At 33.6% G+C, this 25852-nt stretch overlaps 2 protein-coding genes across 5 annotated transcripts in view; one reads left to right on the top strand and one right to left on the bottom strand.

Moving 5' to 3' along the window:
* LOC106879034 (ubiquitin carboxyl-terminal hydrolase 47) overlaps positions 1 to 20545 on the bottom strand; it is an 88040-nt gene extending 67495 nt beyond the window's left edge. The window contains exons 1-2 of one of the 4 annotated variants that reach the window (XM_014928438.3): positions 20385 to 20545; positions 19061 to 19315 (exon numbers count right to left, since the gene is read on the bottom strand). In XM_014928438.3, coding sequence (XP_014783924.1) covers positions 19061 to 19099 — 39 coding nt within the window. In that variant the 5' untranslated portion in view covers positions 19100 to 19315; positions 20385 to 20545. Of the gene's footprint in view, positions 1 to 9530; positions 9621 to 19060 lie in introns of those variants that run through there. The other 3 variants (XM_089352148.1, XM_014928439.3, XM_052967394.2) reach the window with 3 other exon arrangements.
* Positions 19437 to 25140, top strand: LOC106879035 (large ribosomal subunit protein uL1). The gene is made up of 5 exons (XM_014928440.3): positions 19437 to 21727; positions 21994 to 22149; positions 23283 to 23431; positions 23897 to 24069; positions 24931 to 25140. Exons 1-5 carry the CDS (start codon positions 21723 to 21725, stop codon positions 25099 to 25101), a joined length of 654 nt encoding a protein of 217 aa, XP_014783926.1. The 5' UTR covers positions 19437 to 21722; the 3' UTR covers positions 25102 to 25140.
* Positions 25141 to 25852: the final 712 nt, after the last annotated feature.

Here is a 25852-nt window from a genome sequence, read left to right as displayed (position 1 = left end):
GACACCAAAATTTGGTTAGTGTTTAGGAGTAATAAATAAACATATATTCAGGATGTTCATATGAACTAATTATAATTATAGATTCCTGACCAATGAGGCCATGTGTTGAATTTCTGCTACATTCCTGAACAAGGTATAACAGTGTTATTCTAACAATCTCAAAGCTATAAGAATTCAGTGAGATGTATTGGGAAGTAGATCAAATTACAAAAAAAAATCTGCTTCAATAAAATATATATTCAAAAAAAATTATCTCAAAATGGAGGAAACTAACTTTCAAACAAAAAAAAGTTGAAATCTAAGATTTCATTTCTTTTTATAAACAGGAAAAGTATTTTATTATAAAATATAAAATGTAACTATATCCCCTAAAAAAGAGAATATGGAGACATTTTATTTTATAGCAATGTAAGTAATAGCCTATGTATGAAAAAAAAAAAAACTAAGCAATTATTATTAAACCTCATCTTTAGTTTGATCACCAATTATCTTCCAGTTTCTTATGCCTGGATGTGTATGTAGTAATAGGTTGAATTTGAAGTAGAAACTTTTAAATTTAAACTAAGGACAGTAATGCTCTTTCTTATCCACTAAGCAACCGATACATGAAACAGTGTCGATGTAAATAACTTCCCAAGTTTTTATCTCTATATTTGAGATTAATAATCCAAAACACTCTAATCTTATTAACAACTCATCTCAGACATTTACACATTTACTGCAGTTCCTGTTCTCTAAGTAAAGCCTGCTTATTTATGTTTGCATAAATAATTCAATTTTACAGAGATCTCAACATATGAGGGTCTTATCTATTTTCAAAATTTGTCTTTCTTTTTTTTTTTTAATCTACATTTGAAATGTAGTCAGTGTTTTGTCTCAAAATTCATCTCCACCTGTTTCACCTGCAAACCAGTTTTTATACTCAAAACAGTCATCTAATTAATTATTAGTGTGAAAAAAGAAAAACTATATTAATCACTATATGTATTCTAGAATCTTTTTTTCTACATGGTTTCTAAATGCTGGGCCCAGTAAGTGGGCTTCTCAAGTATTAACTTTTAGTCAACACAAATGCATGGCCAGATGTTATAATAGAATTGTAAGAGATGAAAAACTAAGCAGAGCTGATAGACAAAGACCAGTGTAAGCTAAAAGTTTCAATAAGCTTAAAACATTTCTTAGAAAATAAGTTTATAGCCTTGAATTTATATTTTTAGACTGAAATTTAGGGTGTTAATAAAAGACCAGCCTGTAGCTAATTAAACAAGTATGTCGAAAAATATTAGAATATTTGGGAAAAAGTAAATATTCACAAATGTTGTTCTAATTTCATGTATAATAGATGTGGAAATAGTGTTTAATTTTAGTCTGTGAATAATCTCACTAATTATTATTGCAGATAACAAGAATACAAATATATGGATTATGCTTATCTCAAAATAATTATAATAATATTGTTCAAGCACATTTTAGTAACACTCCTTCAGCCATATACTTTTATAATATATATATGTATGTATGTATCTCATTATTATTTAACGTCCATCTTCTATGTTGGCATGAGTTAGAATACTGCACCAAATTCTGCTGTCTGCGTTGGTATGGTTTCTATGGCTAGATGCCCTTCTTAATGCCAACCACTTTACAGAGTGTACTGGGTGACTTTTTACATGGCACCAGCAGCAGTGAGGTCACCAAGTAACTTGCCGGACAAAACCCCTCAACTAGGAAGTTGGGGAGTATTGAGGTAGCATGGCTACCTCAGATGGACAGAGAGAAGCTGGTAAATATGTGACAAGGAAGGACAGGGGCTATACACCCAAGTTACAGGGAGATGTATATAGTGAAATTGTGAAGCGGACTGAGGATTGAAGAGGATGAGTGGGTGGGTGAATTCACAAGATTGCAAAAGGAGAGTGGGAATTGATGGAGGGATGTAATGAATGGGCACTAGGAGGGTATGTTGTGGGGAGGGATTCAACAGGGACATATTGTGTGCATGTAGGTACATGAGGGAGATGGAGAGGAGTACAGCAGAGGTGTGCATGGGGGAAGTGTCAGGTAGATGTGTTGTGAGGGAGAGGAGACAGCAAATCACCAACTGTCTTGATCCTTTGTCATCTCTTCTGGGAGAGTCCACATCTGAAGATTATTTCTTGCCATTACATTCCATGTCTTTTTGGGTCTTCCCCTCCCAAAGCTTCCCTCTACATTTAGAGATCAGCACTTCTTCATATAATAGTCCTCATTCATATGCATCATATGACCATACCTACACAATTTTTTCTCTTGCACACTACAAATGATGCCTCTAATACCCAATTTTTTTCTCAAAACATTTACACTTTATTGTACATCCACACTGACCTAGCATAACCAGCAGAGTACGCTGGCTTCCTTTCTTTCAAGACCTCTCAAGTCCTCTGTAGTCACAGCCCATGTTTCACTGCCATGTAGTATAACTGTTCATATACAGGCATCATACAATTTGTCTTTCACTCTGAGGAAGAGGTTCTTTATTACTAACAAAGGTAACAACACTCAGAACTTAGTCCAGCCAGTTCTCATTCAGAGCAACCTCATCCACTGCTAATTTGGTCACCTAGATAATAAAAACTACCTACTACCTCTAAGGATTTCCATGAATGACAAGGTAGAAATGAGTTAAGAGAAAACAAAAACCAGATATAGTGTGCTAAAAGAATGAACTGATAGAGACATGTATATAGAGAGTATGATAGTTGAATAAATAATCACTAAGTTATCTGAGTGGAAGGAACCTGAAGAAGATTAACAAAAAACGAAGGTAAAAACAGAGAAGGCTGAATTTCATGAAGAAGGTGACAAAGGACAGCAACAAGTAGCAAAACATCACGTTGGAAAAAGTTCATCCGACCCAACCCAACATGGAAAAACACATAAAATGATATGGATGATGATGATGATGTGCAATGGTGAAGCTATCAAAAGAATGGTGATCCAGTCATAAAGCATCAACATGGGCAATATAGTTATCATCCCAGTAACTTACAATTTTGAGTACAGATGTAGCTAGTGTTGACTTGACAATCAAATTATTTAAAAATCAATAAAATGACCAACTGTTGCATAGCTTAAAATACTTCTTGTGTATTTGGTTATGTGGGTCATCTCCAAGTGTTTGATTGCCACTGTCCACTCAAAGTTAACTGAATTTAAAAGTATTGAGAAAATTAGGTCATAAAGTTAATCTAAATATATTCAAGAAATTTGCATTAACTATCAAAATGAAAACCAAGTTTAAAAATTTTTTAAAAACTATTCTTAAAGTTAAAAAGTGTTCATTTGTGAAATTACTTGCATAACAGCAAAAACCATCTGATAACCAGAGTTCTCCAATTCTACCATAATAGAATATTACAAGGTTATTTGTATTGTTTTGTTTGTTTGTTTGTTTGTTTTTTGACAAGGGAGGAGAGAAAGTGAAATAAACAGTAGTTTGAATATCCACTATCATTTCAAATATGAGAAAATACAGTAGTTGTAGCTCACAGCACCTAATCAACAAAACTTTTTAATTTCAGTCTAAGATCGCTAAGTTGTTAATTCTCTCAAGTAGACGAATTCAAATGTAAAAATAATAAATAAATAAAATATATAACTAAATCAATTAGTGATCCATTTAAATATTTGATCAGCATCATTTGCAAATAGAGGATTCCCCACAGCTAATGAAAAGGGAATTGTTATTGTTTGTCTTTTCTTTAAAAGCTAATGACATAAGCGAATAACAATAGATTCAATACAAACATAAAGATATACATAACCACGAAAATGTCTCTTAAACCTAACTTTTTTCACTTCTATATTATATCAGAAAAAGTACAAGGAAGAATATTGTGATGATTCCAAAACTAGGAAACAGCTTTTACACAACACTATACACAATACAAAAATTCTTGTACATTAAAATTTCAGTGAAAATTTATTCCGCCATAAAAGGGCATGTTAACATCTGTGCAGATCATAATGAAAGTAATTTGGCAGACTCAGAGTGTTGGGCAGAATGATTTACGGTATTTCCAGTTCTTTGCTCTCCAAGTTCAAATCTCACCAAGGACAACTTTTCCTTTCATAATTTCTGGGGTTGATAAACTACCATTTAAGTACAGGAGTCAATTCTTTTCTCTCTCTCGGAATAAGCAAAAACTGAACTGTGAGATAAGTCATAGAAGACTACTCATAACATCCTTCTCCTGAAATGAAAATCATTAAAAGAGGGGCTAGCAACCTCTAGTCAAAAAACAACTGATATGTTACTAAAATCATCTCAAGATTTGTTGTGGTACAGAATGAAATGTTGGAGATGTGACAATTTGCTGTACTTGATAAGACACGTCAAGTGAAGTAAAAATCACTGTCTTCCACAGATACAGGCTTGTCCTTTCAGGTGTTGGTGTTGCATTAATACACCTGAGCCAGTGCTGTTTAAATGTACCCATACCAGTGACATGTAAAAAGCACTAAGCAGTCTGTTAAGTGGTTGGCATTAGGAAGGGCATACAGCCATAGTAACTATGCCACAAACGACACTTGGAGTCCGGACAGCTCCCTGTCAAACTGTCCAACCCATGCCAGCATGGAGACCAGACATTAAACGATGATGATGATAATGAAATATAAGGAAAGCTTCAAGTTCTGTTATGGAAATGAATTTATCTGCAATAAAATCAGGGAGCAAAAAAAAAAAAATAAATAAACTGGTTCCCCATTAATTAAGCATAACTATACAAAAACTATGTAAACTTCTTCTAGACCAGAAAGGGAAACAAAAATCTTGTGTACACAAAGACTATCTCTTGAAAGTAAGGTGAAGAATATCAAATAGAGGTAAGTTACAGAAACTGAAAAATGCATCTACAAGCACCTAGTTCTCTATTACACTAGTAATTACTTATTCAGAGTAGGAAACAACAATAAAGAGTTCATATTAGAGAAAGGACAATTAGCCCTGAGACAACTTACTGGACAGCACTAAGAGTAAAAGTTTATGTTATGAAATAAGTAGCTCATCAGGAGTAGTGATAGCACAGAACTATGACAAAAAATTTAGTGGAATGTTTACTAAACTAAGGAAGGAAGATATTAACAGGAACTGTTTTAGAGTTAAAGCAGAGAATGGAAATGTAGTGTGTATAATAAGGGAGGGATTCAACTAGACAAATCTCAGGCAAAAATGTAAAAAGTCTTTTTGATGGGAAACAACTGTATCCATCATCATCATCATTTAACGTCCGCTTTCCATGCTAGCATGGGTTGGACGATTTGGTATTTAGTATTAGTGGTGCAGGCTTTCTCTTACAAATAGGTAGATAATGTAATTGAAGTAAAAGGGTAAATACCCACTTCAGTCATGATTGACCATGGGATTTCACCTAGAAAGTTCCCCTCTGAGGCACAAGTCCAGGCAAGGTTGTTTATGGAAGACCAGCAGTCGCCTATGCATACCAGCCTCCTCTCTACACATCACCAATGTTATTCAAGGCAAAGGCCAATACAGCTGAGCACCAGTGATGTCACAACTCATTTCTACAGCTGAGTGAACAAGAGCAACATGAAATAAAGTGTCTTGCTCAAGAACACAATCCGTATCCTGGTCCGGGAATCAAACTCACCTCATTATTTTGAGCCTAATGCTCTAACCACTGAGCCATGTGCCTTCATAGTTGAAGTATTGATAGAATTAAAAAGTTTCAGATGAGTAACAGCTAAAATGACAGAATTTATGACCTCAACTTATGCAAATGAACAGGATTGACAGATGAACAAAGACATTCTTTTTCCGTCAGCCTTAAGAACAAACAGCAGTGATACCATCATCAAGGTTGCCAATTTCAATAGTTATATTCGAAAATATCAAGATTGGTATACTGGTGAACACAGAGATTATAACCATGGTACAAGATATGGACTCTTGGAGTACTGTAATGCAACACTAATTTCAGAAAGCCAGTCAACCAAACAAACACTAGCCACTCAAATGCCAAGAACTTTATTGATTTTGTACTTAGCAGAAAACTAAACATTGTTTTGTTTTCTGGTAAATGCAAAAATGGAAAGTTTCTCTCAGCAGAGACTGAGAGATGAAGAACCTCAAAAGGAAGATGTGGAAGTTAAGAGAGGTTAGGTGAAACTTCCAAATAGCACTACATGGTGCTTATTTTGATAGGGAGAGAGAATTATAACAGCTTCAAAAGCACTGGCCAGTCATAATGATGGAACAAGGCCCTAACCAGGTGACAAATATTTCCATTCTCTCTCCCTCTTAACCCATTACCTCCCATTATTCTATTAACTGGAATTTTTTTTATGAAACTTTGATTTCTAGCATAAAACAGCTTTAAAAACATGCTGGAATGATCAAAATAACATTTTAAATAGAATTAAGCGAGATATTGGGTGAAAAATTAGCAAACCTCATTTGAATATCAGAGAAATATACCTAGTAGATATAGCAAAAAGGTTAGATATGTGTAAATATTGATAGATAATTACGAAATTTGTAATTTTTAAGTGATCTCATATGAGATCACTGGTAGGTAATGGGTTGAATGATCACCAATATTACTGTCATAAAGCTAAATCTACTACAGACCCACTCTCCTCCTATACACACCAGAAATTTAGAGAAAATTGTTGTTGTCCTCAACATCAGCAAAGCTTTCAACTATATCTAGCATACAAATCAACTGACAATACAGTCTATCTATCAACTTCACCTGTCTCTTGCCTTTTAAATCAATGATTTCTAATCAATTTGTGCCATTCTGTCAACTGGTTTTCCCACACTGGGAAATCTCTTCCTCCTGCTACTTCCATCATGTGCACAGATAATGCCACCCTTTACTTCCCTGTAGTCTGCCTCACCTAAGTGTCATCTACAGGCTACCCACATACCTCACACCGCATTTTCATCAGCTCCATGAACAGAAGCCTTAAAAACATCTTTCAATGGAATCATGTCTCATTCAACAGCACAAAGATGCAATCACCAGACATCAAGAAAAGAGTATCCAATCCCACTCATAAATCTAAACAGCACACAACCAAAACCCTCAAAGTTGCCACAAATGCTATACTTCATATTCAGGTGCATCAATGTAGCTAAAACTGTATCACAAAGCTTGGCCTTCTTCAGAGACAGAACATACCTCATCCTCCAACTACTCTCTACAAAGTTCAGCTAAGACCAACAATAGAATGTTGTTGCTAGACATAAAAAGGCCACTTGATTGATTAGTGGGAAGTTATTTACAAACATACTCCAGCTGCAGAGTGTTACCACCTGTCTTTGACAGAGGTGACAGCACATTTATACCTGGCAACAGTACATCTATGATCATGACAACCTCTTCTCAAATTTAACTGGTCACATACTGCCTCCACCCAGATACTCCCAACTCATTCACCTCCCTTCCTCTTGTCACCTGTATAATGTATCCTAGGCTCTGCACTAAACACAATTCCCACTCTTTTCCTATCAGAATGTCAACCCTCTGAAATTCTTTTCCATGTTTCTTTTTCTCTCATTCTCTTGGTATCCATCAAGTGGTATGTAAACAGTGTTGGTCGCCAAAGACTTGTAATGGACATGGAAACAGATTTTTCCTCCAGACTAAACTTAGAAAAAAAATCTTAAGGGCAAAAGCAATGTAAAGAAGAAGGGTGAAAATACAGAAAGCTCAAACAGATCAACAAATTTTGGTAGTAGCTGAGAGAGTTTTAGCAAAGTTAGTACAGGATATGGTTAGCTTAGATAAGATACAATTCAAATTTCAAAACATGCTAGATTTTAATGAGATAATTGCAAAAGAAGTTCTTGAGAACAACAACTTTGCATTTGTCAATCTTGAGAACACTTTTGACAGAGCCCTCCAAATTGTAGTTCTAGTGTAGATAGACTTGTAAGATAGTGTAAGCCATTATTACCAGGGTGATGTAAACAATGTTAGGGTTAGCAGTTAGTTCAGTACAGATCTTACTGAACTAATACTTCCTTGTCTTTTCCCTCAGCTTCCTCTTCATTATATTCCTTGGGATGGTAACAAGAGATCAGGATTGTTTGTCATTCAAAATTTTCATAAGATGACGACATGGTTCTCAATGCAAAATAGATAGATTGAGCTGCAGAACTATTCATTGAAAAGTACAAAACTTTGGGAGTCATCAAGAAACTGATTTTGCCTAACATGTAGGAAAGGAATAGGTAGGCATTGATACTGCATAGTCATGGTAAAAAATGACTATGCAAAGCGTGGTCTAAAATCAGTGGCATACCTTCAAAGAACTAATATATTATATGTACAATAGTATTTAAAAGTAAGAGCACCAATGAAGACCATGAAATTTAAGATGGATCAATAGATGGAGTTAAAAGTGGTCTAATTACTTCTGGAGATGACTATAATGAAAAGGATAGCTGTTAGAGTAAGAAAATAGTGTATGTTTAGAAAGCAGTTACCTCAAATGACAACAAAGAATTTGTCTCTCTGTGTAGGTGCCACAGAAAAAGCACCCAGTACACTGTATAGTGATTGGCATGAGGAAGGGCATCCTGCTTTAAAGACCATGCCAAAACAAACAATGGAACCTGATGCAGCTCCTGGCCTTGCCAGCTCCTATCAAACTGTTCCACCCAAGCCAGCATGAAAAACAAACAGTAAATGAAAACAATGAATGATGATGTGAAAGATGATGTGGAGCACATCTATGAAACATGATGCTGATAGCAACAGGACCTGAGCATTGATTGTTGCTAATCAGTGGAGGACTGAAAGAGGCTAAATGAGCATCATCTAGTGAACTGCATGAGAAAGAGAAAACAGAAGTGAGATCAGAGTTGCTAGGCATTACAGACATCAGCTAATGTGTTCAAACAAGCCAATTACACTTATGAACATGTAATGTGAATGGACAATGAAAAAAGAAGTGCAAAGGAAGACTTAGGAAGAAGTGATAATCTTAGATCTCTTCATAGAAGAGATGATGAAAGACCAAGAAAAATTATTATATGCATTCATCCCATGACAGGATAGAAAGAGACGTCAAAATGATCATAAAGGTACAATCCAGACAACATAGAACAATCATCTCAAAATCTGTGTCAACAATAAGTTAACCAACTAGATAAGTTTTTCCATTTGGTGAATGATTAATAGCTATGTGGCTAAGAAGTTCACTTTACAATCACATGGTTGAAGGTTGACCAACATTTTAAACGTGACATTCTGTACAAGGAAACACTGTAGAAACCTGTCACAAATGTGTGCATGTGTTGGGGTGTATATTAATATCATTCAAAACATATACCACAGTATCCATTTCCATGTGTTAGATGTGAAGGAACTCAATGCAAACAAAGAATAATCTAATGACAAAAATATATATTGGGGCACACATATCAATATGGACATCCAAATATGTATTTTTGGTCAAAAGGTGTAAACATTGGTGAGGAAACCTGAAAAACAGGTGCTTTCAAAGAAAATTACCCTGTGTGAGTTTTGTTTTGCTGAGTTAGACAACCCTTGTATCTCTCGCCATCAGACAAACAGTGAACCAGCAACTAACCCATTGGAAACCTGTAATCAATGATGTTATTGTTCACTAATTGCAATATCAAATAAAAAAAAAATAAGACAATTAAACAGCAATGTTACCAACTTTATAATAAGACATGAAAGCTTTACTAGACAAGCCAATGCACTACTCGTATATGTTTTATCTGACACCAAAACAATTTGATAAAACAACACAACATAAAAGAACAAAAGTAAAATCTATATGGAGATTATTTTAAACCTCAAGTCACTGCTTCTATAATCAGATAAATAGAGCGATATATAATAGAATCAAAGAATCTTAACATATACCTGAATAGAAGTGATAATTAAAACCAGCAGTGGCTCAAGTTTAATAATGTAAACAATATTTCAATGATTTCTAACTTCTTTCTAAAGAAAAAATTCTTTAAAAATTTTTTAAGTGTTTTATAAACAGTTTATATAATCGCTCTCGTCAGACTGTATGTTATCAGTTGTTTGATCAACTGAACTACCAGGCTGATTGAATTAGTAAGTGACTGAATATTCCACAGGCATGTATATCTTCAATATAATTCTCAAGCAGAATCAGCAAGACAAGGCCTTGAACTACAGGTACAGTCCAGCTGATGGACAGCCATACAGTTTCATTCACAAGGCATGGATGGGACAACTCAAGGTTATATATAAAAATAAAAAAAACTTGGCTCAAGATATCACTACATACCCAACAAATATTGCTACAGTGAGTCATTAATATAATATTACTTGTACTTGCCACTAAATGAAGACCCATTACAATTTGTTGGGGCCACATTAAAAAAAAGCACCCAGTACACTCTGTAATGGGATTGGGATTAGAAGTGGCATCCAACTGCAGAAACCATGCTGAAACAGACAATGGAACATGGTTCAGGTCCTGTCAAACCATCTGACCCATGGAAAACAGACATATGATGATGTCAAACAATACAAGCATAAACATGATAAAGTGATCTGCAGATTTTAAAAACTTAACATCCTGGAAATATAAAAGATATTTCTAAAAAAAATTATTTTCCACAGACACTTAAACATTTAAAAAAAAAAACCTTACCACTTTAGAAGCAAATGACACTGTTGTCTGTGAAACAATACAACTCCATTTGATTTTGTATTCTTTCACAGAAATACTATTTCATAACGAAACTGAAATAAGTTTCTTGAGCAAAACATCTTTCACATTGACAAAGCTCTACCGAGTTAAGATGAAATCAGCATCCAATATACAAATATATTATCAGTCTACTGCACAGTACAGTATCGTCCAAATTCCTGGTTTTCTTAGAACACAATACTCTGCATTGTGATATGAAAATGGACTGTATTTATAAAGACATAATTAGAATAGAAGTTTGGTTTTTATATCAATAATTAATGAGAAACAAGTGGTTGTTACTTCTGCTGACAAAGACAATTTTCTTTCAAAACCGATTTTAAAAGAGAGTAAGTTATGAAATGATTGAAAGGCTCATAAGCAATATATATATATATATCATTATTATCATTTAATGTCCACTTTTTGATGCTTGCATGAGTCAGATTTTCTGCAGTTGGATGCCTTTCCTCTTGCCAACCAACACCTGTGTCCATGCATTTATATTCCCCTGTGGACAGACATTATTTACAGGGGAAAATGAACAGTCTCACTTGTATGACAATGATGTTCATTTATAACTCTCAAATTATGTCTAGACAAGGGTACACTCAAACACATGCACATACACACATATTTATTATACAATGGGCTTCTTTCAGTTTCCATCTACCAAATCCACTCACAAGGCTTTGATTGACCCAGTATTTTAGTAGAAGATACTTATCCAAAGAGTCACATAGTGGGTCTGAAACCAGGATTACAGTGTTGGGAAGCAAATTTCTTAACCACATAGCCACATTTGTGCCTGTATATGTATTTGATATACACTGAAAATTTTTGAAGTATTTGTTAATGTTAATGAAAGTTGAAGACAAAGAAATGCCTGTGTTAATACATACATTGGAGATTTGTAATAGTATGAAGTTTAACCCTTTAGCATTTAAACCAGCCATATCCAGCCAAAATATTCTACCTGTTTGATGTTCAAACTGGCCAGGTCTGGTTTCTTACACCAACCCTACAATCTCATTCTAAAAAATTAAGTTACTTCATCAAAATCTCAAAGCTACAAGAAAATGAATGATTAATTCAAAACAATGTGAATAAAAAAGCATTACTTTTGACAGAATAATGCTAAAGGGTTAATAATGAAGTAGTTCTCAAAAAAAGATTAAATTTAGCACTTAAACACAGAACAGGTAGCACAAAGTGTTGAGCTGTGTATGTAGTAATAATTTTTAAGAGCAACAGCGTACAGTAAATATTTGATTCATTTACAAAGTCAGTAAGATAAATGATAGATAACCTTGTGAATGCAGTACAAGATCTGAATTATCAAAACTAGTTTACCATCATGAGTACAAGAACAATACTCAATTGTAAAGCACTGTAGAGTGTCAGAAACTGTTTGGAATGCAAGAAGTTACTGAGTGTTCCTTTTCCCAAAAATTAAGTTTATGCATATATAATCTATGTTAACATTTTAACCTTTTAGCATTTAAACTAGCAATATCTGGCCAAAATATTCTACTTGTTTTATGCTCAAACTGGTCAAATCTGGCCTCTCACACTTACTCTAGAAAATCATTCTAAAAACAGATTATCATATCCTCAAACTCTCAAAGCTACAAAATAATGCATAATTAATTCAAAACAGTATAAATGAATAAGCATTACAGTTGACAGAAAAATCTGAATGCTAAAGCGTTTAGGCTATGACATCACTACAGGACAATTCCAAAAAACTTCATATTGAAAGTTGATGTCTGCAGAGAGATTCTGTTAGCATCAGACAAAACTGACAGTGGAAAGTTTAAGACAGGACAAATATTGAATCCTTTGTGGAAAATAAAGAATAAATGTAAAGGTGTCTATTTGTTGCCCTTCATTTTATATCAGCACTAAGTGTTTCAAATACTGACAAAGTATATAATAGCAAACAGGAAGAAACTGTTAAAACTGAAATCAACAAAAGGAAAGCCTTCATCATTGATTAATTGAAATGTGCAATAATCTCTGAGACTTCCTACCACACTGCAAAATAAATGGAAACAATACATATACAGAACTTCCTTCAAAAAACTCAAAATTTTATCAGTTACATGACATCCTTCTTCCCTGGTTTGTTCAATACAGCTGATAGCAATGTCATACAAATTTGGATATAAATGTTTACAAAAACTGACAGAGCAGTCAGAAAGTTGAACTGAAAGGCTAATAAAAGTGAAAAGGGATAAACCAGGTAATCAGTAGAATGAACTGGAAACATTTCCTCCTATTATATTATAGATAACTTGAAATTCTGTCAGCAACTAAGAATTCCATTACTCAATACATGCAGATTTATTTAACCAAAACCTTTGTCCTCATTCTATATGGAACGACATACTTGTATGAATCTATATTCAGTTTTCTTTTGTCAATCAAGACAAAATCTTAGAATCCACAAACAGACCTGTAGACCACAACCAACAAGGAAGTCTCAAGTTTTGATAAAGTCATGAATGGGAAGCAACAACAAAGTAGCTTCATTGAATTTTATGTAGACAATTGTGACTACCTTCACTACTAAAAGCTTTTTCTAATTGCTTAGTTTACATATGCGTTTTATGTAGTCAACCAAAAGATATTTTTCTCAGTTCGGTTAGTTCATCCAAAGAAATTTATGTTGTTCAGTTTAAAAAATGTATCAGCTATTAGGAAAATTAACAATCTCATTTTCAAATGTGACAATTTTTGTAGGAGTGTGAAAATCAATTAAATATTTTCTTAGGATGTGGGCTATAGATAAAACTGGGAATCACTGGACTATGATAACTTTTAATGTTCAAATCTCCTAGTATTTATTGCTATAGAGGTATCAATAAAACTACAGATGTACAAGTAGTGTAACTGTATGAAAAAATAAAAAATTGTTTAATCTCACTGAAAATAAATACTAACCCTCAAAATTAAACTAAGCATCGACTGTGATTACAAAAGCAAAGTACTAACCTAGTGCCATGGCAACAACTGGTAACTTACACATTTACAATTAACTATCAAGATCAAGAAAATGTCAAATCCTTTCTTCAACAAGGAAAAGCTCATCAAAAATATGGAAAAAAAAAAAGCTATAAAAGGAAAAACCTGCCAGCTTTGATGAAGAACAAGTTCAATACAACTTTTAACCTTTAAGAAACCTTCAGGTTTATCATGAAATCACAAAATAATGTGAAAAAAAAACGTTGTTCGTATAATTACATAAATATAGCAGTAAATAGAAATAGAAGCCTTCTACCTGGAAATAATAGTGCTTTCTTTTTGAAAACTGAACTAATATATTTCTTAGCAAGCTCTCAGTCAATGTTGCAAAGATCGGACACAAATACATACCAGGTTGAGTCAAAAGTTTTTAAGGTTTCACTGATGATTTTTGGTAACTTGTATTTCCATGTTATATCATTAATTTGATACTTGTTATCCAATTGATGCTGAATTATTTACTCTTTATTTTCAAATATAAGAAACATTGATTGTTTCTTCAGTATTTTAAAGCTTTGATAAGTGGTGAAAAAAATTGCAATTAGTGCCATTTTACACTGCTTATGGAAAAAAAGAATTAGTGCAAGGGCATTGGCAAAAGAAATTATTTATGTGGAAGGCCCAGGAACTGTCAATGAATGTGTGGCACAAAACTAGTTCAGACATTTCAAGGAAAGTGACCACAGCCTCAAAGACAAGTCAAGGTCAGAGAAACCTTCTGAGGATGATGAGACCTTGCTTGAAATGGCTGAACATCAGCCAAGCACAAGCATTCATACATTATTGGCAGAACTTGGTCCTTCACAAAACACCATCAATCGACATTTCCATGAGGCTGACGAGAAGCTAATCACCAACTGACCTATGACCAGGCTCAACAATGTGTGAACATTTTCAAACAACTGCTGGCAAATCCTAGAGATGCCCATTTTTGGCATCAAATTGTAACTGAGGATGAAAAATGAATGTATTTTCATAATCCTAAGAGAAATCAACGGTTTCATTCCAGCCAGACTTCAGAACTTGTCAAACAGGGTCAGTTCGAACAGGAAATCATATTGTGTGTTTGGTGGAATTTCAAAGGAGTGTAAGCTTGTTACTCGCCATTGGTCAGTTGAAGGTATGCACTCTTACAGCATGACTATGTCCCAGCACACACTGCCAACGTGACCAAGCTCAAACTTGAGGAAATTGATGGGTTGGGAGTGTTGCCCCACCCTACATACAGTCTAGACTTTAGATTTCCACCTTTTCTGAGCTCATTTCTTGCATGGACAGAAGTTCGACAATGTGGATGTGGTTGAAAATGTGTGCAGGAAATTTTTTGGCCTCTAAGCCAGCCAAATAGTATAAGCATGGAATTGAGCTTCTGGTACAATGGGATACATTTTGATAAATGCTCTTCATATTCAATTAAAGCTTGAAATACAAAATACCTTGTACATCACTTTAGTTCTGAAAATACACATCTATTAACAGTAACTGATAGTTTGGTGAAATATCTATGATGGAGAGGATTTTATTAGATGTGAGAAACTATTTAGCCTGGAAAAATATACCATTATTCTGTTGTGTCTGGGGAGAGTCATTTTCTTTTTGTGCCTTATGATTTAACACACGCACCGGTAAAATTTCCACTTATTCCTTATTTTTATTTTCCTAAACTTATCGTTGCATCTTGCAACCTTTTCAATAGTCTTGAGAGTCAAGGCTATTGAAAAGGTTGTAAGATGCAATGAAAATTTTAGGAAAATAAAAATAAGGAATAAGTGGAAATTTTACTGGTGAGTGTGTTAAATCATAAGGCAGAAAAAGAAAATGACTCTCCCCAGACACAACAGAATATGCTTCAACACATGAACTCACATAAAGAATCTTGCAAACCAAATCCAAAAATGAAATAGACCATTAGTTCAACATAAATATTTAACTTGGTTGAAAAGGAAACTTTCCTTCCATTACTAGAATGAATGTGTGTTAGAAAATATTTCAATCCCAAAATCTAATAATACAGAAGTCAAGAAGGTTATTAATTTATCCAGTCAAAAATAATTAGTATAATTAGGAAATTATAAGACTAAGTATACTGATTACATAATATTTCTTCTTTAAGCAAGACATATAATTAAGTTTGCATAATTTTTTATGGTTTAGATGAGATAATTAGTATCTCTTTAGTTGTTATTATCAAATCCAACTGTAAAAATTCTCTCAGGTTGTATCTAATTACTTGGAATTTGAAGAAATAGATCTTGAAAATTCATCCAGTTATTATTCTTTCATGTTGTATTATATCACCTAGTTAACAGACTTGACCCATTATTGTAGCCAATGGTTTTCAGTACATGGTTAGCTAATACTACTAACTGATCAAGGCATTTGGTGTACTTAAATGTCAATTTACTGAGTCTACCTGAAATTCCACTACAACTCTTTCATATTTATTGATTGCAGTAGAGCTTGTACATATATCAATTGCTGACCTATTCCCTTTCAAGATATCAAACATCTGTTTTCTTCAAGCTACTGGACAAAAAAGATTGCCCTGCCCCTCAGAAATTGGTTCTGTAATGAGAACAAAGGCATCTGCACAGAAGAGACCTACATCATACAAAAAAAGAATTAGACATTTTGCATGATAAAGCACTAATATTTGAAACTAAAAGAAGCAATATGTTACTAAGTATAGTTTTTTTTTATTACATATATCATAATTATCATCGGATTATGCTTGCTTGGATGCCAAATTAGATTGGAGCCTGGTGTTGCCATCTGGTTTCACCAGTCCTCAGTCAAATCGTCCAACCCATGCTAGCATGGAAAGCGGACGTTAAACGATGATGATGATGATGATGATATACCTCGTTGAGATTTAAAATAATGGAACTCAATCAGATTCAAAACTCAAGACCATATAACTTGGTATCACTTGAAAACTAAGGTAACAGTTATCATCTAGTTAAGAGAAGCAGACAGGTTTAAACCTTTTAATACCAACCCACCTGAAACCACCCCTGGATTTGTAGTACATCTTGTTTTCAAAAGTTCTGAATTAAAATCTTCCACCAAACCTTAGTCACAATTTATGTTCCTAACACTAGCTTAATGATAACTAAATTATTTTGCTAAATTCTTTGTTATATTTAAAATCAATTGAAAGAAACACAGAGCATCTAAACAAAAATATGGTAACAAAAGGGTTAAACATTAGTTGTTTCTTATCCCATTAGAAATAAAGTATATCTTTGCTGTAAAATATATATTACATACTCTATAACAGTTAACATTATAAAGAACAACCAATACATAGTCTAATATTTCATGTGAATAGCTGAGTGTGTACCAGATTAACCTGATCAACTGGATTGAATACTGGACAATCAACTTATAGAGCTTGAATTTGAAAGCTAGAATCTGAGATCTTAACTGAAAACCAAAATTTGCTGACTAAATTTTAAAAACAATTTGCCATTTAGATTATTTTTACTGTTTCATGTTAATTTTTCTCGAATATATTATAGTTATTGTAGATATTTGGCAGTTCAGTAAAACAGTATAAAGTTTTCAATTGATAAGGAAAATATCATAATCCACTTCGTTTTTGTATCTGGTTTGCAAGTTCTTTATGTGAATTCGTGTGCTGAAGCAAATTTTGTTGTGTCTGGGGAGAGCCATACTGCCTTAATGCCATTATCGAACACATTCACCGGTTCGATTTCCACTCATTTATTACCTATATTTTTTCTTCAAAAATTTTCGTTGCTTTTGCAACCTTGTCAATGGATGTTTTCATTGAGTGGAAATCGAACCGGTGTGTTAATATGGCATTAAGACTGTATGACTCTTCCCAGACACAACAAAATATCATAATCCAGCTCATGCTAAAAATAATTCTATCCTCTCCAGACGTTTCGTTTGTTGTACTAGATTAATAAACTAAGTATACATTCCAACAGAATAAATGAAATACATAAAAATTTTAATTATTTAAAAATTTAAATAGCATAAATTGATGAAAATAAATCTGTACAGTGCCACAATAATTGTGTACAAGTTCACTTTAGTAAGTATAAAAAAGAGTACTTTGTGTTGTTGCTAGGAGACCACGAAACTCCTGAACCAAGACGTGATTTTTTACGTATTTGCAGACTTAGCCAACTCCTCTCCAAATACGCATTGCATCATATCAAGCTGAATTCGTAGGTCTTAGAACTTTCTCTAAAACAGAAATAGCCATAAAGTCGGCTGACTAAAATATCATCAACCAAAAATATACTGCTTGTTCTGGCCTAATGAAAAGCCTTAGATAACAAAATAAAATGAAAAAAAAAAAACAGGAACTATATTACCACTGAAATTAAAGTATTACAAACGAATAAAATCGAATAATATAAGCGTTTTTCTAACCAGACAATTTTGTACTAGGCGCTTAACCAAAGATACGTACCAAAATGAATGTATTTATACATTTTTAAAAATTACTAAAACGAATGCATCCATTTATGGCAATAAAGATGATCATCATAAATTTTCGCAGATATTGACGTAAAGGTTTGCGATATAAAAGAGGGGTGGAATAAAGACTATAAGAACTGAAACTAATACATACACACACACCTATATATACATACATACATGCATACATATATATATATATATATATATATATATATATATATATATATATATATATATATATATAATGAAATCTAGTCACAGCCATGTTAGTATTAACTTTGCAATAACAGCAACTGTAATATGAGAAAACTAATAGGTCAAGAGATAGAGTGCAGTAACAATTATGATTTGAGTATGATCTTAAGAGTTTAAAATGTCGTAAAATATATGACCACATGTGAATGGAAGAGAACTGTCAACAATATATTCAGAATAAGGGGCTGTTTTTGTGTTTTTTAAGAAAACACTAAGTTTAATATAGGTAAGATACCGATAAAATACAAAAAGAATGGTTGCGGTCTGAATAAAATGCAATGCCATTGTCAGTTAAGTAATAAATAAATAAACACGATTATTGACATTTCAGCTTGATACGTAGGTTAATAGAGCTCAGAGCAAAAACACAAGAAAACCTACAACTTTACGCACATGCATGTGAATATCTGTTTTATATTTACATATTTCTTGCATTATAATGGGTATAATTTCCAATTCATTAAAAATAATAATTTCATAGAATTAGACAATTCTAAAGAATGTCAAATAAGATATCGCCATATTGACAATTAATAGGAAAAAAACAGTAAAAGAATTAACTAGAAAGAGTAAAGAATGAAAACAAAACAGAAAATAAACTCACGTCAGCTGGAAGGAGCTGCCTGTTGTCTCCAGTCACCATAGTTGTTTAGTACCAGGTTTAGTCTCCCCGTTTAGTTGTACTTGTAAAACCACTGTAATCGGGTGGTTGCTTATCGAATGTAATTGCTTTCTGATGAGTATTATTTTAGTTTGATGCTTACACAATATTGTTTCACTTTCTTTTTAATATAGTTATATTTTAGTAAAACAATTTACAGAATGTATGCAGTTGATGAAAATAGATCTTTCCATGTCTCTAAGAATTATAAAAGAAGAAATTTGACAACAATAGCAATTTTTTTTTCCCCCCTAGAATTTTCATATTTTAATTTTCGTAATTACATGTTGGGCAAATAAACCAGTAGCTAGCTACAAGTGACGTTATTACACATATTATTACACTCGACTACACAACCAGGATAAGTTTACCAAGAATGGCACAATCTACTACATATTCATGGAGAATTAGGAAGAAACAGTAAATATAACACAAATGATATAAAGATGAGGGTAAATTGGAAAATCGATAGTAACAGAATGAACAAAAACGTAATTTGTGGGGGTAAATTACAAAGAAAAGGGATGGGGATAAGACAGCAGAATGATTATCAATTTAATAATTCAGGATATAATGAAAACTAAATTACACAGGAATTTTAGAAAATGAAAAGGCTCCAAATTACATTTTTTTCAATTTTTCTTTTTTGTCTTTTTTGTCGAACAGAATTCAAAGTTTATTTACTGAAGGATGAAAGCGCTTTTCGTAGAATTATAGGACAAGATAACATGATAAAGATATAGTCACGATTAGTAACGATAAAGGTAGAAAATCAACAACAATTACGGAATATATAAATTCAATTTTACATAAGGAGTATCAGTTTTGGGCAATGGTTTGTTTTGATTAGTGAGCAATATATTTTATGAATTCTCTCGCCAACATTTACGAAGGAACATCGGAGCATCGTCTAGCGTCGTGGGAGGTACCTAAATTACTAAGAAACGTTAAGATGAAAGCAGAGAAAACTATTCTAAGAGACGTAATACAACCAAATTGTTGTTTCTGTGACCACACGAAGACAAAGAAATATCAAAGAAAGTGTTTGCTTTATATTCGGAAGATGTTATTGAAGTAAATGAGTGGTGGTGGAGACTCAAAGAAAGAGAAGACAGAAGCCGTGGCTCCGAAGAGGGCAAGAGCTGTAGGGACGAACAGGCAGAAGCAATAACAACAAAGTCGCTGGTTAACAAACTACCAAATAGCAGCATGGTTGAAGTAACATGCAGCTGGAAATGTCAGCTGTTAAAGATTCTAGGTTTCCTACCTTCGATCAATTTTACAGATTTTGAACGTAAGGGGAAAATTAACGCCCCCGAATAAACAGGTTTGAAGACAAATTTGCAGAGGTATCATGGTATTTTAGTAGTATTTAAGTCCCTGATCAACTCTACTGCTAATGCAGTGAACGATAAATTACGAGATCTCGTGGTGGATACACATACACACACTTATGTATACACACACACTTATGTGTACACACAATTACACATACGGAAGTGACATTTGAGGATGTTTTACATATATCTGCGACCTTTTTCTATATAATTAATAAAACCTTAATTTTGTTTTCGATAAAAATGAATGGAAATTAATTTGAAAAAATGAATCGAGAAATTATTTTCAAAATAATTTAATTCTGTAACAAAAACTGATTATTTGCAGAAAAAATTCAATTTGTATAATTAATGAAAATGACATGTGGTTTACGTAAAATTTTAGATTATTAAAAATGAGTTCCTGCTTTCTGCTCATACATTCAATAACGATAAAAGTAGTATACAGTAATAGACACAAGGTTATATATTTGAGTGCGAGGGCAGTCAGATTTTACCGATCCAAGTACCAGACTAATAGAATTTCAAATCGACTGCTAAATACGATAATGAAAACTCGACCCCGGCAGAGTTTAGGGATTTAAAACGGCAGGCCACATAACTAAATACCGCAAATCATTGTCCGGTGCTCAACTAATCCTGCCACTCGATCACGCAAATAAGTTTTAGCACTGGCACAAAACCCGAATTTTTAGTGGGGTTCGAAATTAATCGCCACATTTTTTTTTTTGCTGACCCCTGTAGAGCGTAAAGTAAAGTCTTAATTCAGGGGGATTCGAACTCAAAAGGTAAAGGGACGTAACTACATGTACAAAGTTAATAAACAATTTCGTTAATTTAAACAATACAAAATTTAAAAAATTAAACCAAAATCCTGTCTATCTTATTTACTTGTAACTCGTATCAATAAGTTATAAATTATATACATATCAGAATTTATTTTTTAAATTGCATAAATTACTTAAATTTTCTCGAGATATAAGAAATACTTTCTTGAAATTACATCACGCCTTTGTTATAAGTAAAAAAAATATAAATATATATAACAAACACCCATTAGAAATCCCTCTATAACTACAATCAGGAAAACTAATTGCAAAACACGCCAATTAATGCGAGATTGAATGAAGTAAACAAAATGAGAAATTTCTAGAGAATTCAATAATTCTCGGCTTCCGGAATTTACCGAGTTTTGTCGAAAATACAGGAAGTCATCATTGCGTCGGTCTTACCATAAATCAGTCTTTCCGATACTACATTTTATCACCATGAGGTTCGTTAATTTATCGCTTCTACCAATTTCATGCATCTTGTTTAAAAAATACTTAATTTTTTTATAATTCTCATTGCTTAGTTTTCATATATCTATTCTTAATTTAGATATATATATATTTATTATAAAAATTTATTTTCTATATTTCATAATTTAACTTAAACATAATTCATTTTCTCGTTTTGATTTGTCGTAGTTTTGTGTTCATATTACGTAGGATTAATGATACAGCTACCTGAACGTATATATTTTATTTTATTTTACAGTAGTAAAATTACGAAGGATACTTTGCAGGAAGCTATTGCGGCGATGCTCGCCTTCTCTAAGAGAAAGAAGAGGCGGTTTACCGAATCCGTAGATCTACAAATCGCCCTGAAGAACTACGATCCTCAAAAAGATAAGAGGTTTTCTGGTACAGTAAAGTACGGACAGCAATCTTTTTATTTATTCGACCTATAAAAGAGACTCCTAGGAGGCAGGCAATACGACAGTTTAGTTATCCTTTTTGATTTCTTAGAAAAATTGCTAGCCTATATATATGTGATGTGTATGATAAAATGTATAGGCTAGCAAAATCCTTCATATGCCCACCACCATGTCAATTTTTTTTTTTAAGTCGTTATATCGCCTCCTATAAGTCACTTATTAGGTAGTTGGGTTTTTCTAAACCTTACGGACCTTTACCCAGGGTCTTAAATTTAAATGGGGAGGTCCTATTTTTTTTTTAAAAATAGCACCGCTCTGTATAGCAGAACTTGTACTTGTGGTGAGTAGACGCATTATCTAGCTTTAATCGTTTCCATGTTCGTTATTTTTTTATTGCTGGCATAAAATTGAGTCGTCTCTGCCAACTCTGGTCTTGCTGATATTTGTTTTATGCTTTCTATGATGTATATCTCTATGGTAGATTTTACTTGTTTGTGAGATGGGAGAGAAAAATTAAGTGAGCGGAGGGCTCAAAGTGCACCTGTTCAAGTGCGTAACGTTACCTCATTACGTTGCGCTGGATGATGCTATGCTAATTAGTGACCTTAATTCCAGAAGTTTTCGCCCTGTTAGGGACTTGTTTGCCATCTGGGACGCCACGTGTTGACATAGGTGAAAGAATTACTGCAGAGGTAACGAATCTGCAAAGAAAAATCGGCATTCCAATATTTTAATTCCCCAATCTAACCGCGGTTAAATCGGTGACGGTTGAAGAACATGGTGCTTCCATACTTGTTGCGGATTAAGAAATTAACAGGACTAAAACTAGATGTGGTCTATATGTTGAGAAAAAAAAAGCCGGTGGTGAAAAAGGATTTCTGTGACTAATCTTTTAGACACCTCGAGTAAATGTAAAGCAAACATGTCAAAGGACGTCGGTGTTGAAGGAAAAGTGAAATAGTTTGTCACTTGGAAGTATTGTGGCACCTGGCAAAAAGTTTTCAAGCATATGTGGTCTAGTGCTCAAAGGGAGTTTGATATGGAGGTTCATGCAATGGGCTATCATAGCCCATGCAATGTGATCGGTTAATCTGGAATGTTTTACTTATGCTATATTTTCCTGTTTCAGGTTGAAGTATATCCCACGACCCAAGTTGAAGGTATGCCTTTTGGGTGATCAGCAGCATATTGATGAAGCTAAAGCAAACAGCATTGAATGTATGGATGCCGACGCTTTGAAGAAACTGAACAAGAATAAGAAACTTGTTAAAAAATTGGGTATGTCTTATTCATTGCTTGTAGAGTAGGTGGCTGAACCAACCTCGATCTATTGGATTGAGGGTATGCATCTTAAAAAATATTGCTATTCACTTCGAAACAATCTGTATTGTTGGCATCCTTTGTATGGGAACTTAAACATCTTGGAATTACATTGTGAAGTAAACATTTGAATTGTAGCAGTTGGCATAAAGGCTTATAAGTTTTCGTTTTTAGATGGTTATGGCTGTATATCAGTTTTGTTCTTTGTTGTTTTAGATGTTGATGTGTCAATATTACAAGGGCATGTTTATTGGTTTTCATTGCAAGGGCGATTGGTGGAAGTGGAGAGACAAGTTACTGAAGAGTGCAATGAAATAATTAACAAAAAACTATATGAATTAATAAAGGACTGAACCAGTGCGTGTGTTTATTACCGGCATAATGCCTCTCCCAAGGTTTAATTAGTGTCTTTTCATTTTTCAGCTAAAAAATTTGATGCTTTCCTTGCTTCCGACTCGCTCATCAAACAAATTCCAAGAATTCTTGGTCCTGGTTTGAACAAAGCTGGTAAATTCCCGACACCAATCTCCCATGGAGAGTCTATAGTTAACAAGGTGGAGGATTGCAAAGCTACTATTAAATTCCAAATGAGGAAGGTGAGTTTGTGTTTCTTAAGCACTTCATTATTACTCTGTAGTTTTAAAATTACAAAAGCAACGGATTTTTTTTCCATATCCCTACGTTTTAGATGTCAGATTACGAATATGCAAAAAGAAAAAAATTTTAACCGCCACTCCCCTTCCCCACTCTCCCATTTAAAATTTTGGATTTTTTCGAAATTTTTTATTAGACTCCGGATATGCATGAAACCACGTTTTGAAGCTTTTAAATTCAATAAGCATATAGATAGGTGTATAAAAAAAAAAAAGATAGATATGAATGCCTTCCTAGGGCTAAAAGCAACACCGCCACATTTAGTTGGCAAATATATTTTATGAATAAACCGATAGGGATGGGATAAATAGACATGAATGGATGAAAAAATTTAAAATTGGGGGAGGGGTTACATTTGGGCCCCTTATTAAATATTGTTTGTTTCTCATAAAATGTCTATTTAATTTACACATTGGGGCTAATGCAGTTTCTCACCTTTCCTTGGATTTTTTTTTTTTTTTTTCGGACTCCTACGTTTGATATGCCAGGGATTATGGATGTGCAAAAAAAAAAAACCTGCCCCTCTCCTATGATGATATCTCATTTCTTTCAGTTTTTTTTTTTTTTTTTTGTTTTTTTTTTTCTTTACTAAATTGTTATCACTGCCATTTAAACAGCTTTGTCTTCACTCATTTTATGACTTCATGGATAGAATATTAGATTTCCTTCTCGAATTCTTTTGTATAGTCATTGTTCATAGCTATTGTATATTGAAATGAGTCAATATTTAAATGTGCTGCTCAGTTTTAAGTGACTGGCTTTGTTGAATCTATATTGATTGTTTATTTTTTTCCCTCCACTAGGTGCTCTGTCTATCTGTGTGCGTTGGTCATGTGAAGATGAAGCCTGATCAGCTGTATTCCAACATCAGTCTTGCTATCAATTTCTTGGTGTCGTTACTGAAGAAGAATTGGCAAAATGTTCGAGCCCTGTATATCACATCAACAATGGGTCCATCTCAGAGACTTTATTAGGTATTCTTGAGATAGATGAATAAATGTTAATTCCGGAAATTCTGTTGGGTTTTTTTTTTTTGTTTTTTTTTTGTTGAATGGTAGCAGGCTGTTTTATCAAACACTTCCATTGTTTAATCCTTTCGCGTTCAGATTATTGTCAAATGCATAACAAGCATCACTTTGTATACTACTGAAGCTTATTTACAATTAGTATGCAATGCCTTGACAAGAGTTGCAAGCATATCATTTACCATCCATGTATGTTTCTTAAAGTTCTTTTATACAGCAAACTACACTATGTTGATGACAATCATTTAACTTGAGAGCATGAAAAATTTTAATGAATCACTATGTTGATTAGATGCCATCCACAGAAAATAGTGATTCCTGGACAAGGAAAGAAGCACTCTTAGCACATGCATACATATCATCATCATCGTTTAACGTCCGCTTTCCATGCTAGCATGGGTTGGACGATTTGACTGAGGACTGGTGAAACCGGATGGCAACACCAGGCTCCAGTCTAATTTGGCAGAGTTTCTACAGCTGAATGCCCTTCCTAACACATATATATATATATATATATACACACACTGGACTTCTTTCCATTTTCTAACTACCAAATCCACTCAGAAGACTGGTTAACCTGTGTTGTAGATAGGTTAGTACAGGGCTTGCAATCAAGAGGTAGTGAGTTTCATTTCCAGACCAGGCTGTGTTGTGTTCTTGAGCAAGATACTTTATTTCATGTTGCCCCAGTTCACAAAGC

Source organism: Octopus bimaculoides, chromosome 1 (genome assembly GCF_046866305.1).
Source record: "Octopus bimaculoides isolate indiv1 chromosome 1, ASM4686630v1, whole genome shotgun sequence".
Lineage (NCBI taxonomy): Eukaryota > Metazoa > Mollusca > Cephalopoda > Octopoda > Octopodidae > Octopus > Octopus bimaculoides.
Note: the sequence above shows the minus strand (reverse complement) of the source record. Positions and strands in the feature narration are given on the sequence as shown.